Here is an 18,061-nt window from a genome sequence, read left to right as displayed (position 1 = left end):
ATGGTCAGTTCTCAATGGTAAAATGCTTGTGTTAGAGTCTTATAAGTGGGGCTTACTAAGAAATTGTACTTCTCTGAACAAAATCCTGGTTTATTCCAAAAGGAATGTAAACAGCTATTTTTTTCCTGATTATTAAGGTAATACATGCTCATTGTAAAAAAAATTCAGCCAATACAGGAAGATATAAAAATGAAAATAAAAACTACCGTAATCTGAATTGGTAATATAGCAGAAGTTTAAAATATCTCTGTTATAATTGACTCAGTGACTATGTAATATATATATATATAAAATATATATATATAATATAGGAGGGGAAAGAATCAGAAATGCTAACAAAGATTTTTGTATAATATAATTATCTGTATCGTTATTTATGATGCTGAAATTAGAAAAGAACCATAGTGTCCAATAATGATTAGATTCTGATTATGACTAAATTCTGTGTATGTGGTAGTATATTTGTTATGCACCTCTTTATTATTATGCTTTGGAGAATTTTTAATGATATGGAGAGATATCTGGGTTATAATATTGAGTGGAAAAGGCACAGTACAAAACTATGCTTGTGTCTAGTCAGATCTCAGTTATGAAAAATAATATTCACATATATACATATCTCATATACTCAGGAAAATGATGGGCAGGAAATTGCCAAAATGAATTTTAGGATTATGAGTGACTTTTGTTTTCTTCTTTATATTTTTCCAATATTTACAAATTTTCTGAAATGAACAAGTATAACTTTCATAATCAGGAAAAAGAATATTATGCAGAAGTAGTGTTAATATGCTATCATATTAAACCATGTGTTTTATTTTATGTTACAGAAGAAATGTTTGCATGTTGTAGAAAACTCAGACAATTATACTTAGGCCATTTTCATAAGTATGTAAGAGCCTTTCAAACCTAAATATTGTTTGGGCTCTTTGGGCTCTGTAGTTTGGTCTTCCCCTGATTTGTTCAAAATATAAACTTTATTTATTTGTGTTTATTGTGGCCTACATGTGTCAAGCACTGTTCTTGGCTTGGGATGTAAAAATAAAGTAGATCCCTGCCCTGTGGTTCTTGTGGTCAGGTCAGGGAGATGGACGTTAGTCAGCTTGAGCACAGGAGCAGACCAGGGAGGGGCAGGGAGGGCACTCCAGGCCAAGAGGGTGGCACAGGACAGTTACAGTTCTGGGCACAAGGAGCCCCCACTGCTGGCCTGTCTTCACAGGGATATAACTGACTCTCCCTTAAAACGCGTATTTCACTTGTACAGCTGCGTCTTTTCAGGTATGAATGTGTACCATGGTGGGACAGACAGCCTATCGTTAGACACAGATCTCAATTTTGTTTTCATTGTTTGTACTTTTTATAAAAGGTAAAGGAAGTTCAATTTAATAAACCTTTTTGGTGTGTGGGTGTGACTTCACTGCTCCTCTCTTCCTTAGTTTGGATGCTGTGAAGCTCTGTGTCTTCTTTCAACTGCCTTTCCAGTTTGCGTTTGGAGTTTGGGGTGGCACTGTGGGTATGTATTTTCCTCAGCAAATGAATATCTACGATTAGGTGGTACAGACGTAGTTATTGGCATCCCTTTTGTTCTTTCTCGTTAGGTCTTTTACCAGTTTGACCTTTTGGAAAAATACCAGACGGAATACTTGCTTCTGCCCTGTTAGTTGTATGGGAACCCAGTGATAGGGCTGTGGGGAGACGCTGGCTTTGCTGTAATTCTCGTGGATGTCAAGTGCATGCTTTTAAGCATTTTGGAGGATTTGAGGGTGTGTTTGCAGGCTCATGTAAGGGACTTTGCGTATGCTGGCAGAGGACTTTTCTGATTGGCTTTATTCTCCAAAATTATTCACTATGTATTAAAAATTTAGGGGCTGGCCCGGTGGCGCAGCGGTTAAGTTCATATGTTCCACTTTTCGGTGGCCCGGGGTTCGCTGGTTCAGGGTTCGCCGGTTCAGATCCCGGGTGCGGACATGGCACCGCCTGGCACACCATGCTGTGGTAGGCGTCCCACATATAAAGGAGAGGAAGATGGGCACGGATGTTAGCTCAGGGCCAGGCTTCCTCAGCAAAAAAGAGGAGAACTGGCAGTAGTTAGCTCAGGGCTAATCTTCCTCAAAAAAAAAAGAAAATAAATAAATAAATAAAATTTTTCTGTAATTCGACTTTGCGAATGTGTGCCTCCAGAGTGCCCCCTCTGAGTGCCTCAGATGAGGCCAGAAAGAGCTGTACTGTCGGGATGGCCACGATGATCCTTACCCTGCTGTCGTCAGCGTGGTTCCCGTTGGATCTCTCAGCCCATCAAGATGCTTTGATTTTGGCTGGAAACTTGCTTGCAGGTATTGGCGCTGAGTTGGAACAGGGATTCTAAGGCTTCAGCTTTTGATTTCCTTTTGGAGGTAGGGGTGATGGGCATATGAAGGAAGAACATGAGACCATAGCTTATTCCTGTGGTTACCAACATGCATAAATGTGTACTGTAGGCAGCTGTTCTGTGCCTTTCTCAGTCTGGCCCCTCAGTTAGCTATAGGTGAACTCATTTCTAATTTAATTTTAATGGGCACCATGAGCCAGGCACTGTCACAGGCACCAGGGCTATAAGAAAGTATGATGTGTGAACTCCGTTCTCAAGTCAAATGTAGATTAGTGGGGACATATGTAAACTAAAGGACAATGGCAGCACAGAGTGGCCATATCACTCTCCTTTGGGGATTAGGATGGGAAACAGGATTTATGAGCTGGCAGGGAAGGGCACACCAGTTGGAGGGCGGAGCACATGCGAAGGCTTGGAGAAATGAAAAATTGTGTGACATTTGAGAACTGTAAGTAATTTTGGATGTCACATGAGGGTGAGGACTAGGATGGAGAATGTGACTGGTGAGGAAGGAGGGGCCCATTGAAACTGATGGGTGTGGGGTGTTACCAGCTCCATTAAGGAGGACTAACAGTCAGATTAGTACTTTAAAAGACCTCAGCTGACTTGAAAGTGGGTTGAAGGAGAAGGTAGGGAATCTCAGGAGGTTAATTGTAGTTAAGGCAAGAGGTAGAGTCCGAACAAGATAATGTCTATGAAATTTTGGGGGATGAGACTTGAAATAGAGTGAAGGAGGCAGAATCAGGCCTGGATCACCAATTAAACTTTGGTTGTAGAGTTCAAGAAGAGGCCTAGGATGCCTGTCACATCCTGGGTGGGTGTATGGTGGTGACATTCATGGAAATTGGGCACACTATTTGGGGGGGGAAATGTCAATTTCCTGTTGAATTTGAGGTATCAGTTGACCCTCAGGTAGAGATATCCTGCAGACTCTAAATGTACATGGGTCTGAATGACTTACATTCTCTAAGCAATTTCTTTTCCCCACACTGTGGAGGTGGGGAGATAATGCATGTGTCTCTGTCACAGCCAGTGCCCCCAAATCTCTAAGAAGTTCATGGACCTCTGAAGAAGAGGCCAACCCAGCAGCCACCAAACAGGAAGAGATCTGGCCAGCTCTGGGTGACCGGACCCTAGTGCCCATGGTTGAGCAGCTCTTCTCCCACCTGCTGAAGGTGATTAATATCTGTGCACATGTCTTGGATGATGTGGCTCCTGGACCAGCAATAAAGGTAACTTGTTACTTGGACAGGTGTTTTAATGTAATCCAGATGACTCCATAGGCTTCCAAACATGCCTTTGTTTACCTTCTGTCCCTGCCTTATTCTCTTTTGCTTAAAATGAACAAAATTGGTCATATTTTGATGCTAAGTTTAACACCAAAATTTACTCATCCAGTTTGTAGCCCTTTTGGTATCATCTTTAATTACTGTTACCTCTGGGAGGGAAAAAAGCTAGCTTTCCTTTTAGGCTGTCAGGATTAGCCAGGAAAGCTCAGAATTGAAGTTGCTGGCTTAGTAGCTCGTTTGCTGGCTCCTGAAATCTTGACAGACAGTTTTGCTTTTCTGTGAAGTACAGTTCAGTGAAATCAACTTCAAAGCCAATGCCAAACTACTCACAAGATGCGTTTAAGATCAGTCAGGTCACTTTTATTTGCTTGTTCTTTCTCTTTTCTGTGTCTTCCATCTCAGGTCTCTGCCATCTAGAAAGACTCTCCTCTAACTTCAGACTTTGCTTTAGCTGCCAACCAGTCTCCCCTTGTGACAGATTTCTCCGAAGAGTTCTGTCTCCCTGCTCAGCACCTTGGTGCTTCCCACCACTCTGATGCTGGCCTTCTTTTGTAAGGCCTCTTTGCTCTCTTCTCTGTCCACTGCTCCAGCCGTCACTTCTTTAACCCCTGCCAATCTGATTTCTGCCACCAGTTTCCATAGCAGCTCTTCCTGCTGAGATCAGTCTTTGAATCTCACAGGGACGTCTCAGGTCCTATCTCACTTCCCCTCTGCACACTCACTACGGCCACTCTGTCCTGACATCTTCGCTCTGATTGGCTTCCAGATTGTCTTTTGTTTCTCTCTGACCCCCTTCTTTTTCCCAGGCACTTTCCTGGTTCAGACTTTCTGTGCACCATTATTGCTTTCCAGGCCTGTCCTAGGTCAGCCTCTGTCTGTATACTTGCTGGGCCACTGCCATCCAGTACAACTTTCTGTAATGATGGAAAGCCAGGACAGTAGCCACTAACAGCATGTGGCTACTAAGCACTGGAAATGTGGCCAGCAAGACTGAGGAACTGAACTTCTAATTTTGATTGGTTGTCATTAAATTTAAATTTCAATAGCCATGTGTAGATTGTGGCTCCAGTATGGGACAGGGCAACTCAAGGAGGTTGGGTCTGCTTTCATGTCTTCAGTGACTAAACATCAGAGACTCTATACCTGTCTTTGGAGTGCCAGGCCAGTGTGGCCAGCTACACATGAAACTTCTGCCCGGATGATTCATAGATATTGCAGGCACGTGCTAAAACTCCACTTCTCAGCCTTCTCCCCAGATTGTGCTTACTTCTGTTTCTCTCACTTTGTGTTCTGTCAAGCTAGGAAAATAGGAGTTATTCCAATTGTTCATTTTCTCTCACCAAGTCCTTTGTTTTTCCTACTCAGTATCTTGCAAAAAACTCATATACTTTTATGCACATAAACATGTTCATGTACATATACACACATACACACATATATATGTGCACACATACACGCACAGATGCATACATACACGTACAGGCACACATACTTATACATACACATACTTTTCTCTGTGTTCACTGCCACTGTTCTGGTCCAAACTGATGGAGTATCTCTTTTAGAGTACTGTAGCAGTGTCTTTTCTTTTTTTTTCAAGCAGCATTGTCATACAATTATGGCATAATTCACTTACCATACAATTCACCCATTTAAAGTGTATGATTCAGTTTGTTTTTGTATGCCCAGAGTTTTTTGGCCATTACCACAATCAATTTTGAACTGGAAAAGGAACGCTGTACCCTTTAGCTATCACCCCCAGCTTTAGGCAACTGCTAGCCTACTTTCTGTGTCTATAGATCTGCCTATTCTGGCGTTTCATGTAAATAGAACCATACGATCGGTGTCTCGTGACTGGCTCCTTTCCCATAGCATGTTTTCTTGGTGCAGCAACTCCTTTCCTGGTCTCTGTGTAGTCCTTCCCTGCTGCTTTCCATTCCATTCTCCTGAGTGCAGCCATTTATCTCATTACATCCATTTTCCAGACAAGGCTCCGAGATGTGTGGTGACTTCTCTAAGATTGAGGAGTGAGTGAGTAGCAGAGCTAGGGTCTGAAGTCCACATGTCCGTCAGCCTCTCCACTGTGCCACCATGCCGGCTGCCTTCTATAACATGGAAGCCTGTGCATTCTGTATTCTGTCCCGAGTATTGGAGAGAGTGTGGGCTTCTTGAATAGGCAGGGTTTGTTGACTCCTAGCTCTGCTACTTATTTGCCGTGACCTTGAATAAGTCACTTCATCTCTGAGCTTGTTTCCTCATTTGGAAAATGGAGTTTAAAACATTGCTTCAAACCCTTTTTCATGTCATGGCTCCCATAGAATGCCTTGGTTGCTTGCTGTTGGAGCTGATGTGACTGGGGGCTCCAGTGGCCTCAGGCCCCGCCTGACTCCCTGAGGGCTCCTTTCATCCCTATTTGTTCACAGTGCACCTGTTACGAAGTTCTCGGTCAATACCTACTATGTATTATTGTTGTGTGGGTTAAAGTAGATGATATATGTACAGTATCTGAGCTCTGTAAATGTGGCTTCAGAGAAAATAATGAGTTGCATGGCTTGGTTGTTTTCAATAAATGGTAAAACCATAAATTATAGTTTTCAGTTTCTGAATTGGTTATACTTCCTTCACAGTTTCTTGTTTTCTATTTTAGGCAGCCTTGCCATCTCTAACAAACCCCCCTTCTCTAAGTCCAATCCGACGAAAGGGAAAGGAAAAAGAACCGGGAGAGCAGGCTTCTGTACCATTGAGTCCCAAGAAAGGCAATGAAGCCAGTCCAGGTGTGAAGCGATGGCTGGGGAGGGGGACACGGAGGAGATTTGGGGACACCATCTATATTGTAGAAATTTAGGACTTAAGCTTCATTGATATTAGGTTAACATAATAAGTGGATATTTTTGGGAAATAAAATACGCAGCAATGAAGCCAGAGAAATGGTTTCCCCGTTGTGATTTCAGATATTAAATATTAATTACTAATTGTATACAGACCACATTTTGGTCTTACGCATCTCTAAATGACACTTGCTAATATGCAGACTCAATAGTCTCCAGGCATCTGGCCCATAGCAAGGGGCCTGGCCTGCTGTCTTATTCCCTTGTGCTTCCTCCCTTCTCTTCTCATTGAGAAGAGGGATGGAAAGGATTCCTGATTTTAAGTAAGGGAGGTGGTAGGAATGGCTAGGAATAGAGGTAGTGGGGTGAAATAGTTGGTCTCTTATATGTGAAAAATTCTGAAGTAGGAAATGGAAAATTTACATTTGGAAGTGCTAAACGAGAGGTAAAGTGGGGATAAAAATCATCTGAGTGAGAGGAACCTGAAAAATTCACACATGCTTGGAGGGGCTTCTACCCCTGTGCAAGTCTCAGAACAGAGGGGGCCAGAGTTATGGAGTGACTCCACAGTTTATGCAGTCTGTGCTGCTCTTGGTGGGCACCGGGAGGCCCAGGCAAAGCAGGAGGTGACTGGCTGCCTCTCATATCCCAGACGCCTGCCCGTCTGTGCTTGTGCTCCCCCATAACCCATTTGTGCGCCATCCCACAGTGCCTGGGGGCTGGTCATGACTCTCCCATATATTTTGCTTATAAAGCATTTATGTTAAGGCTCTTTAAAAGATGCTGTTTTCTAATGATTGGCTGTAGTACTGCAGGAAGATTTACAAGCTTAAAACCTTCAGAAATTTTATCATCAGTATGTGACTGATCGTCTTTCTGATAAACTAAGGAATCCAATTCAGAAGTCTTTAAAATTAGAGTAGAATAGTTTTATGTAGTGCTTGGCATTGTAATATTTAATATCAGTTTAATGATAATGTGTGTGCCCTTCACAGTTTTCAGAGCATGTTCACATGTCATCCGTTTGATTGCTTAAAGGGCCCATGACCTAAGTTGGCTGGGCTCCCCCGTGGCACTGGGAGCGTTGGGCCCCCGAGAGGTTGTGTGATTGGCTGCAGGTCATGGAATTAGTTGTTCCTCTTATTTGCAAACAGGCAACCAGAGCAAAACAAGTAATAGCATCACGCTGCTTTTCTTCTTCTTTTATTATTTTTGGGGAGGTACTCAGATTCTACTTATGTTTATTAGTCAATTTCTTGTTACTTCTAACTGATCAAAAAGAGGAAAAATTTGGACTTTATTCTACTAGGATACTTTAAACTCATCATTGCCAGTAATCTCTTAAACGTCACGTGTTTTCTTTTGATCTAAAAGTTTATTTTGTGTGTGTGTTTTTAAAGCTTCTCGACAATCTGATACCTCAGGGCCTGTTCCAGCAAATAAATCCTCATCACTGGGAAGTTTCTATCATCTTCCTTCATACCTCAAATTGCATGATGTCCTGAAAGCTACTCATGCTAACTACAAGGTACTGCTTCTTTTGTAAAAATATGCAGATACACAAATTTCTGTTAGACTGTTGATGTTTTTCTAATGGATTGTTGATGTAAGATTTGTAGCTTGTATACGTACATATCCATACTTATAAATAAGTCAGTTAGGCCTTTGGGTTGTGAGTTAGAATTAGTTTTTCATATTTGTCTTTCAGCTTTGTTTGTGGTAGCTCCTATCAGAGAAAATTTAGGATTTTCGTTGCAGAAATGGTCTCTTTATGGGTTATGGGTGCTGCATCTGAGTTTCCCAGGAATACCCCCACATTCAGAGATTACTGGAAGGACTCATGTGACTCAGCATGTAATCGTACCCACAGCTAGGATTTTTTTACAGCAGTGTGGTAAGGACTCACAGCCAGACGATAAGGGACAGTAACACAGGTGAATCAGAGGGATCCATGCCCAGGCTTTCTGTGTGCTCTCCCTCCCTGAGGGCTGCGCGGAGTACCCTCAGCAACGAAAATGCAGCAGCCTGCTGACCATGGAGGCTCTCCTGCCTAACAGACCAAACTGCCAGACTCGCAGAGGAAAGCAGGTGTTCAGCTTAAGACGTGTTGTCCTTTCAAGTAACACAAGCCCAGCAAGCCACCCTCTCCAGTTAGGCAAGTGTGCTATCAGTGTAAGAATGGTGTACTGGCCAGGTTCCCAGCCACTCCCAGGACCAGCCTTGCAAGCAGGTTTCTGGAAGGATAGCAGTCTGTTATGTTGATTCTTCTCTGCACAGGTATGTTTCACACTTAGGGCTTTCACTTTCTGAGATTATTAAGGAAAAATCTTCCGTGGTTGTTTCTTCTTCTTCCTTTTTTTTTTTGATGAGGAAGATTGGCCCTGAGCTAGTATCTGTTGTAGTCATCCTCTTTTGTGCTTGAGGAAGATTGTTGCTTAGCTAATATCTGTGCCAATCTTCCTCTATTTTGTATGTGGGATGCCACCACAGCGTGGCTTGATGAGTGGTATGTAGGTCTGTGCCCAGGATCCAAACCCATGAACCCAGGCCACTGAAGCAGAGTGTGCAAACTTAACCGCTATGCCACCAGGCTGGCCCCCCCGCCAAGGTTTCTTTTAGGGCTTTTCCTTTTTTTCTTTCATTCGTTTTTTTAAGTTTGAAATTTTCTATCTGTAATTTATGTTAGATATGAAGTATGGATCTAACTTAATTTTTTTCCAGCTGCCTAACAAGTTGTCCCTGACACTATTTCCTGAATAATCCATTTTTTCTGAACCAATTGGTTTAAAGTACTGCCTTTATTAAATGCTAAATTCTCCTGGTTCTGTAGTTTCATTTACTGTTTTGTTTTTTTTTTTATTAATGTTATGATAGATTACAACCTTGTGAGATTTCAGTTGTACATTTTTGTTAGTCATGTTGTGGGTACACCACTTCCCCCTCTGTGCCCTCCCCCCACCCCACCTTTTCCCTGGTAACCACCGATCAGATCTCCTTATCAATATACTAATTTCCACCTATGAGTGGAGTCGTATAGAGTTCGTCTTTCTCTGACTGGCTTATTTCGCTTAACATAATACCCTCGAGGTCCATCCACGTTGTTGTGAATGGGCCAATTTTGTCTTTTTTTATGGCTGAGTAGTATTCCATTGTGTATATATACCACATCTTCTTTATCCAATCATCAGTTTCTGGGCATGCAGGCTGGTTCCACGTCTTTTCATTTACTGTTTTGTTACATCAATCTGTTCATCTATCAGAAACATACTTTCTGATTATTGTAGCTTCATAATATGTTTTTGGGGAGATCAATTCCCCTATTCTTCTTTAGAATTTTCCTGGGTATTCTTATTTGTTTACTTTTGCATGTGAACACGAGAATAAGCTAATCTTAATTCCAAAGAATCCTGGGAGTATTTCCACTGGGATTATGTTAAATTTGTAGATTAGTTTAGGGAAACCTATAGGTGTTAAGTGCACCTGTCCAGAGTGTGGGATGCTTTTTTGTTTATTGAAAAAACTATGTGCCTCAGATACACGTGAAATTTAAAGAATTTTTAAAGATTATTTTGCATAGATCTTGCACATTTCTTGATAAATATGTGCCCAGGTAGTCATCTTTTTTTTGTTACTAATAGATACTTCTCAATTTTTTGGAAAACCATTTATAAACTTTATTTAAGGCTTCTTTTCTGAAGGATATTAACAATTTTGATATTCAACAACATTTTATGGAAGATTTGGAGGATCTGTTTAGCTGGATGTTTCTCACGTCAGCCCCAAAGTAGAGGAGGGTACATTTAAAATCCCACACAGAAAAGGTCTTTCCTGTCCACTTCTTTTCACCCATCTTGTCCTCAGTCAGGGGCCCCTCCCAAGGCTCTCAGCATTTGCTCCCTCCTTATCATTTTCCTTCCTGAATGTCCTGGACTCCCAGGTGTACCCCTTTGATTTTGGCCTCCCTGGTATCTCAGATTCCTGCCTCCTGAGCCCTGGTTAGCTCAGTTTATCTGTGTTTGGAGTAACCTCCCCATTTCCTTTGTTCAGCCTCTGCTGAGCCCCCGAGCATGGCTGCTCCCCATTGTTTGCTTGGCCCTCGGGCTCCCCTGTCAGCCCTTTGCTCTCCCTGGTTTATTTCTTTGGTCTCCACATCCTTCTTCACTCTCCTTAGAGCCCTTTGATCTTAATTCTCACCTCATGACCTCTCTTGGTTATTCAAGAAAGGCCTTCCCCATGCACACTCTCCCTTGACCTCCTCCGCACCGACATTCCTTTCCTGTTGTCTGGGCTGAAGAGGATAGCAGTGCCTGCTGGAGGTGAACCCCTTCTCTCCTGTTTCCCCAGGACATGCTATCATGGAATCACCCATCCCTGGGTCTTTCGTGGTCTCACTCCTGGATTTTTTTTTCCTTCCTTGGCCTATTGAGAACACCTTCAGCTTGACACAGAGTGGTCACAGGTTGATGTAGGGTGGTCACAGCATTTATTAGGTCACTTAACGTTTTCATTTTCTGTGTCTGTCTCTTGCCTACTTTCCTCTCCCTTTCCCAGAAAGTGTTTTCTCTTTCCTCGTGGGTGGTTGGATTTTATTTCACTGAGCAAATTCCTTTCTATGTATTGTAGTGTTTTTACAGGGTTTTTGTCAGTTTATATTTTCATAGTCAATCTCTCCCCCCCACCCTTGTTCTTACATATTATATCTTTGGAACTGATCCATTCTCTTGGTCTGTTAATTGAGGATTTGCTGCATAATTTAATTTAAGTTGAATCCTTTAGAATCTTAATACTTCATAAGGCTAATTTAATGTTCTACTGTAGCCAGACTGAAAGGCTCTGTCTGAATTGGATAACAATTTTCCTCAGGGATCCTAATGTATATGGAGTAGGATGTGTATTTTGTATTTTTTCATATGCTGCTTATCAGATACTAGTTATGATGGACATTAAAATTTTTTCTCTCATTGTGATAGAAGGTTAGGAATTATTTCTTTCAGTAGTGTCAGTATAAGTTGGAAGATGCCTTTGAAAGCTAACAGTTTTTTTTCCTTCTCCCCAAAGACCCCCAGCACATAGCTGTATATTCTAGTTGTAGGTCCTTCTGGTTGTTCTGTGTGGGATGCTGCCTCAGCATGGCTTGATGAGTGGTGCTAGGTCTGTGCCCAGGATCCAAACCCTTGAAACCCTGGGTCACCGAAGTGGAGCACGTGGACTTAACCACTCTGCCATGGGGCTGGCCCCTAACGGTTTTTGTATAGCTATCTGGAAGAGTAATTTCCTTTCCAAGTCATTTTCCCAGTGCTAAAAGCAAACAAATAAACAAACAGAAACACTCCAGATGGTGAGCGTGTAGGGCTGCGTAATGGAACGTGTCTCGCCACAGCAGATAGCGTGTGTCTTAGTTTTAAATAACCAGTGTTCCACAGTGCCGGTAATTGTGTTCTCTCCCTCCACTTTCCCAAGGTCACCTTGGATCTTCAGAACAGCACTGAAAAGTTTGGGGGATTTCTGCGCTCTGCCTTGGACGTTCTCTCTCAGATTCTAGAATTGGCAACACTGCAGGACATTGGGAAGGTTTGTGTTTCATTTCTTCTCCTTGAGCCAAGTGCCTCTGGGGATGGAACGCCGTTGCCCAGGTAACAGCTTGGGGAGAAGCTTCCTCGACCCCTTCACTGCTTACATCATGGCACCTGAATCTGATTCTTGTCTTAGCCTCAAGTTGGGGAGGGAATTCTATTTGTGTCCTATTTTCAGTTCTTTGCTGTTTCTTAGCTTAGACCCAGTTTATTCTAGAAAATTGGTGGATTTAAAACTGTGCTGATGGAGCCCTTTATTTTCTTATTTGACATTTGCAAGTAGAAGGAGCAAAAACAGACTTAGTGAGGGTATATGACTTGTTCCTTCGATGCCTTAGGGAGCAACAGAGCTGAGGTTGGCACTCATACTCATTGGCTCCAAGTTCAGTAGTCTCCCTCCCCCACTCCCATTTTGTAAGGAAATATTCAAAGCACTCATAGAGTTAAAAGAATTTTGTGGTGAACGCCATATGGTATGTCCATGACCCAGATTCTGCAGTTAAGGTTTCGCTAGATTTGCTTTATTGTGTGTATATCCAGCTACCAGGATATCTTATTTTCTCATGAATTTCAAAGTGAGTTACAGATAGCCTCCCCTTTAAACGTGTGTCTCTTTTAAGTGAAATATATTATGTCTGATGAAGTTCGTTTGTTTTCATTTCTCTAAATCTTTATCTTATCTTGATATGCACAAAAGCTTACCTATTTTTAATCATTATACACATTATTTTATATTTTTTCTCTCGGTTATTCCTTGTGCTTTTATTGCGTGTGTCAGTTTAGTGCACGTACTTGTTGTTTTTAATGGCCATATAGTAGTCTACTCCACTTATACTCAATTATTGTCCCCTCTGAGTGAAACTTGTCCAAGGTTTCTCGGTGAGACCTGGCCATTCTAAGATTGCGTCTTTCCATACACTACATTCCCTCTCCCTGTTTATTTCTCTCTCTGACTGTGGCATCATCAAACATAATCTTTATTCATTTTACTTCTTTGTCTTTTCTGTGCCTACAGTAGTGGCTGGGAGATAGTAGGCATTCAGGGCACATTTGTTGAATGAATAGTAGGTGTTCTTGTTAAAAGTCAGTTTATGAGGCACTTTTCGTATACAGTATCTCATTTATCCTGCAGCCATGCTGTAAGGGAGCTGTTGTTAGCCCATTTCACTCCGTGAATTGAAGCTGAAAGATGTGACTTTCTCAGGGCCAGATAAGTTAGTGGCAGAGCTGGGATTTAAATCTCACAGCTTTTCAGATCTACCACTTTTGCTTCTAAATCACTGCTCTTGCTAAGAGGTCTTTAGTAGCCTGTGGTCTGTATGTATAACACATTTTAGCCAAATAGAAAGTATAACACGTTTTAAATTCAGATGTTAGCTATACTGAAATAAAAGCCATCTAAATGAGATTTTTAAAATAATAAAATTTTCCTTTTTCTTGGAGTTAAGGTGACTTTATAATTTGTTTTTGTATGCTTTGATTTTTTGGTATTGGGTTTCTCTTTTTTTATCTTTTTATTATGACTATCACACATACGTAGAAATAGTTGTTTTTTAGTTACAGTCAGTAAATTTATCAAATTCTCCATTTATTCAAATATATGAAAGTAAATAACAGTTCACAATCTAATGAAGATTGATGTCTTCCTATTCCTGAAATGAGGGATATGGTCATGTTTCTCTTTTTTAATGGTGTATATAGTAACTTCATCTCTGAAAATCCTTATATTGGGACAAGAGTAACCAGATAATGCTGCATCTGATCCTCTTACCTGTGTCTTTGTATATAAAGGTGGTTTTGCTCACTTCTCCTTTCCTGTTTTTCTGAGTTCATCTGTTTTGCTGTGTCATGACAAAGGCCTGGGTTTTTTTTGTTTTTTGTTTTTTGTTTTTTTTTTAAAGATTTTATTTTTTCCTTTTTCTCCCCAAAGCCCCCCGGTACATAGTTGTGTATTCTTCATTGTGGGTTCTTCTAGTTGTGGCATGTGGGACGCTGCCTCAGCGTGGTCCGATGAGCAGTGCCATGTCCGCGCCCAGGATTCGAACTGACGAAACACTGGGCCGCCTGCAGCGGAGCGTGTGAACTTAACCACTTGGCCACGGGGCCAGCCCCGACAAAGGCCTGTGTTAGCTCCAGTTTTGACTTTGCTGTAGATCCCTTTGTTTGTACTTTGGAAACCTCCCCTGCTTAACTCCTGAATCTTCATTCCTAGTCTTTTGCATGAAGGTCTGTGGGGTAGAAGCTGTCACAGGTCCTTCTTTGTACTTGGCCCCTTGCTATTTGTGAGGAGTCTCCTTAGCTGTTCACAGTGCATGGCGAGGTTTGAGATCCCTTCTGCTGCTTGGCACTGCTGGGCTGGGTGCAAAGGTGTCCCCATGCTCTGGTTGCCAGATCAGGTTTTAGATCCACAAACTGCTGTTCGTGATTTTGCTGTGGTTGAGCCAGGGGGCCCTCCATGTTCCTCAAGAAGCAGCTTTGCTGCCGTGAATATTCTGAACACATGCTGGCTTCAGCACCAAGGGTAAAGCCACACTTAGAGCTTGGAAGACGTGAGTGCAACTTGGCAAAATGTGGGAGCAGCTTTTCCTCAGATTTTTGTGAGCCTAACTGGTTATTGCAGATAAAGGCAAAGAGATGTTAGAATAAAAAGTAGAGTAGTTTTGTTTTTCTAAATAGCAACTTTGGGAATGAAAAATAATCATAATTGCACGTCCTTGACAGATAATGTCTTATTTTTCTTCTCTTCTAGAGCTTGTTTATTCCATACTCAATTTTTATGTAATTGAAATTTATTATGTAGAAGTACTTTTTGGGCATTATTTCGTATATGTTTTTTCATGTAACTCCTCGTTGCTTCCGTATCATATTTTTCTTCTGGCTTCTTTCAAGATTGTACTGGTTTTGAGTGATTTGATTTTGATGTACCTTTCCTTATGTTTCTTGTACCTGGATTTGTTGAACTTCTTTTTTTTTTAAGATTTTATTTTCCCTTTTTCTCCCCAAAGCCCCCCAGAACATAGTTGTGTATTTTTAGTTGTGGGTCCTTCTGTTGTGGCATGTGGGATGCTACCTCAGCATGGCTTGATGAGTAGTGCCATGTCTGCACCCAGGATTCGAACCAGCGAAACCCTGGGCCGCCAAAGCAGAGTGCACAAATTTAACCACTTGACCATGGGGCCGGCCCCTGTTGAACTTCTTAGATCTATGGTTTTATAGTTTTTTTGAAGTTTGGGAAATTTTTGGCCATTATCTCTTCAAATATTTTTTCTGCCCCTGCCCAATCCTTTTTCTTCTCTTCTAAGGGGACTCTAATTACCTGCATATTTGGTTACTTAAAGTTGTCCTATAGCTCACTCATGCTCTTTTCAATTTTTTGATTGTTTTATTTCTGTGTTTACTTCTGTGTAGTTTGCATTGCTGTGTCTTCAAGTTCTCTGATCTTTTCTGCAGTGTCTAATCTGATGTTAATCCCATCCAGTGTTTATTTCATCAACAACATTTTAGTTTTCATCTCTGTAAGTCTGATTTGACTGCTTTATCTCCTGTAACTCTAACTTTTTTGAGCACATAGAATATAGTTGTAATAACTTTAATGTCCTCTGCTAATTCTGAAATCTTGTCATTCTAGGTGGTTTTTGATTGATTGATTATAGTCCTCATTGTGGATCATGTATTTCCTACCTGTTTGCATGCCTGGCAATCTTTGATCAGATGTTAGTCATTGTGAATTTTGCTTTCTTGGGTGCTAGGCATTTTTGTATTCCTGTAAATCTTCTTGAGCTTTATTCTGAGATACAGTTAAGTTATGTCAAAACAGTTTATTCTTGAGTCTCGCTTCTATGGTGTTAGATGGGTTGGAGCAGTGCTTAGTCTAGGCCTAATTATTCCCGCCACTGAGGCAAGAGCTTCCTGGGTACTCTACCCAGTCTGGCTAGTGAGAACAGTAACTGTTCCAGCCCTCTGCGAGCACGACCACTGCTGCCTGCAATCTGCTTTGTTGAGTTTTCCCTGGCTGTAGGTAGTTTCCTCACACACACACGTTGATCATTTCCCTGCTGAATACTTGAGGGTGCCTCCCCAGATCGCCAGCGTTTTCTCTGCACAGTTCTCTCTTCTCTGGTACTCTGTCCTGTGAACCTTCAATGTCTCAGTTTCCCTGGGCTCTCCACCCCTCCTCAACTCAGGGTGTCCCCTGGGCTCTGCTCTGTCCTTCTTCCTTGTGCCATGACCTGGAAACTCTTAGGACAGTGAGCTGGGGCAGTCACAGGGTTCACCTCATTTGTTTCCTGTCTCTCAGGATCACTGTTTTTCAGTGGCTGATGTTCCATGTCCTGGAACCGTGGTTTCATGTATTGTGTCTGGGTTTTTTGGTTGTTTGGGTGGAGAGTAAATCTAGTCCCTCTTCCCCTGCTTTGGCCAGGAGTGAAAGTCTCTCCACAATATAGATTAACATTTGTGCCAGGGACATGTTTCCCTGTTACTCTGGATGTTCTCAGAAGACCACTAACAGCCTTTCTCAGCTATTTTCAGTGCCTGGTGCAGTTTCTGGTACATACCATGCATTGCATACATGTTTGTTTAGAGATAAGGTCCTTTGTTAGACAAATTAAGATTTGAGAGGCTCTAGTTTAATTCTTTCAGTTAGCATTTATTAGATTATCTGCTATGAGCTATTGAAAACAAAAAGTGACATGTGACAAATTCAACCCTGCAATGTACAACCTTGAACATTTAGACTCTATTTTTAGAGTAAATGAGTTATTTAAAAAATATGATCCTTGAGTGTTTGAAACCATCAAGTCTGTTGCTTTTTGGTATAGGAAATTATATCAAACAAATGAAGTGAGAGACATTTTCAGTGTAATTGGTGTGATTTTTAGCCAAGCTGATAGAAGCAGTAGCTGGCGACCAGGGAGATAATGAGAACGTGTGCCGTTGATGCAGCGCCTGGACGGTGGCATTCTGGGAGTTCATTTCTTCATCCTCCTTGGTTTCTAAAGAGCCCATGAGATGCTCTAGATCTCATCTTTGAAGCCGGTAAAAGTCGTTTGTGAGAATAGTCATGTGAGGGCCGTCATTTTGGTCATTTTTGCAGATTGCTGGAAGACGCTTCTAGGACTTTTTTTAGTAAATCACACATAGTGTATTAGTATTACATTCAGCCGAACATTTGTAGGGGCTCCAAAATGCAGGGCTTTCAACTCCTTTGTATGCTGAGTTCCTGCACTGAGAACAGGGCTGGATGCAGAGTGGGCAGTAGACGCTTGATGAATGGTTACTGAACAAATGAACAAAGGAATGAATTAATATATAAATGTATGAAAGAATGGTTGAAATATAGCTGGTTAGGTTTTAATACTTTTTATTGACTTTCTATGTTCACAATAAATCGAAAACCTTCCTCTGATTTTCCTCTGATGTTTACTAATGTACACAATTTAAATGGAAGCTATCTCGTGTCTATGATTTCTGTCTGGGATTCACAACAATAGTAGGTCATCTGTGAGTCACTTGCTTTAATGTCTTACTACTTATTGTTTCCCAGTGTGTTGAAGAGATTCTGGGATATCTGAAATCCTGCTTCAGTCGAGAACCAATGATGGCAACTGTTTGTGTTCAACAGGTAAGAAAGTAGTTTCCTGTCCTTTTCTTTTAAGTCCTTCACTCCAGGCATGATGATATAAAGCTGCTTGTCATTTAGAAGGTAGTGCTGGTGGTGTGTCTGGCCACTTGACAAGAGCCACTTGTCAATCCTTTGCTCACTCCATTATTGGGCCAAAGAGATCTTCTTCCCTCACTGTCCAGGAGGAGGAGCCCTCATTACCGTGGAGGGCAGAGGCTATTAGAAGGTCTGTTGGAGTCTCATTACTTAACTGTTCTCTTAGTGTCCCTCCAGGTTTTTGTTTAGAATACTGAGTCTCATTTAAAATCACAGAGAGACCTGAAACTACAAGGGTTCTTATTTAAGGTATAAACAGAACTTCATAACAGCAGTCTCATAAG

General features: G+C 41.6%; 1 protein-coding gene across 3 annotated transcripts in view; it reads left to right on the top strand.

Moving 5' to 3' along the window:
• The window catches only part of HTT (huntingtin), a 163,458-nt gene that overhangs the window by 69,531 nt on the left and 75,866 nt on the right, over window positions 1-18,061 (top strand). For all 3 annotated transcript variants that reach the window (XM_046656987.1, XM_046656986.1, XM_046656989.1), the window contains 7 exons: window positions 1,437-1,513; window positions 2,182-2,333; window positions 3,398-3,600; window positions 6,305-6,431; window positions 7,886-8,013; window positions 11,946-12,056; window positions 17,604-17,681. In XM_046656987.1, the coding sequence (XP_046512943.1) occupies window positions 1,437-1,513; window positions 2,182-2,333; window positions 3,398-3,600; window positions 6,305-6,431; window positions 7,886-8,013; window positions 11,946-12,056; window positions 17,604-17,681 (876 nt within the window). The remainder of the gene's footprint in view (window positions 1-1,436; window positions 1,514-2,181; window positions 2,334-3,397; window positions 3,601-6,304; window positions 6,432-7,885; window positions 8,014-11,945; window positions 12,057-17,603; window positions 17,682-18,061) is intronic.

The sequence above is a fragment of the Equus quagga genome, chromosome 3 (assembly GCF_021613505.1).
Source record: "Equus quagga isolate Etosha38 chromosome 3, UCLA_HA_Equagga_1.0, whole genome shotgun sequence".
NCBI lineage: Eukaryota > Metazoa > Chordata > Mammalia > Perissodactyla > Equidae > Equus > Equus quagga.
This window is presented reverse-complemented; position numbering and strand designations above follow the sequence as displayed.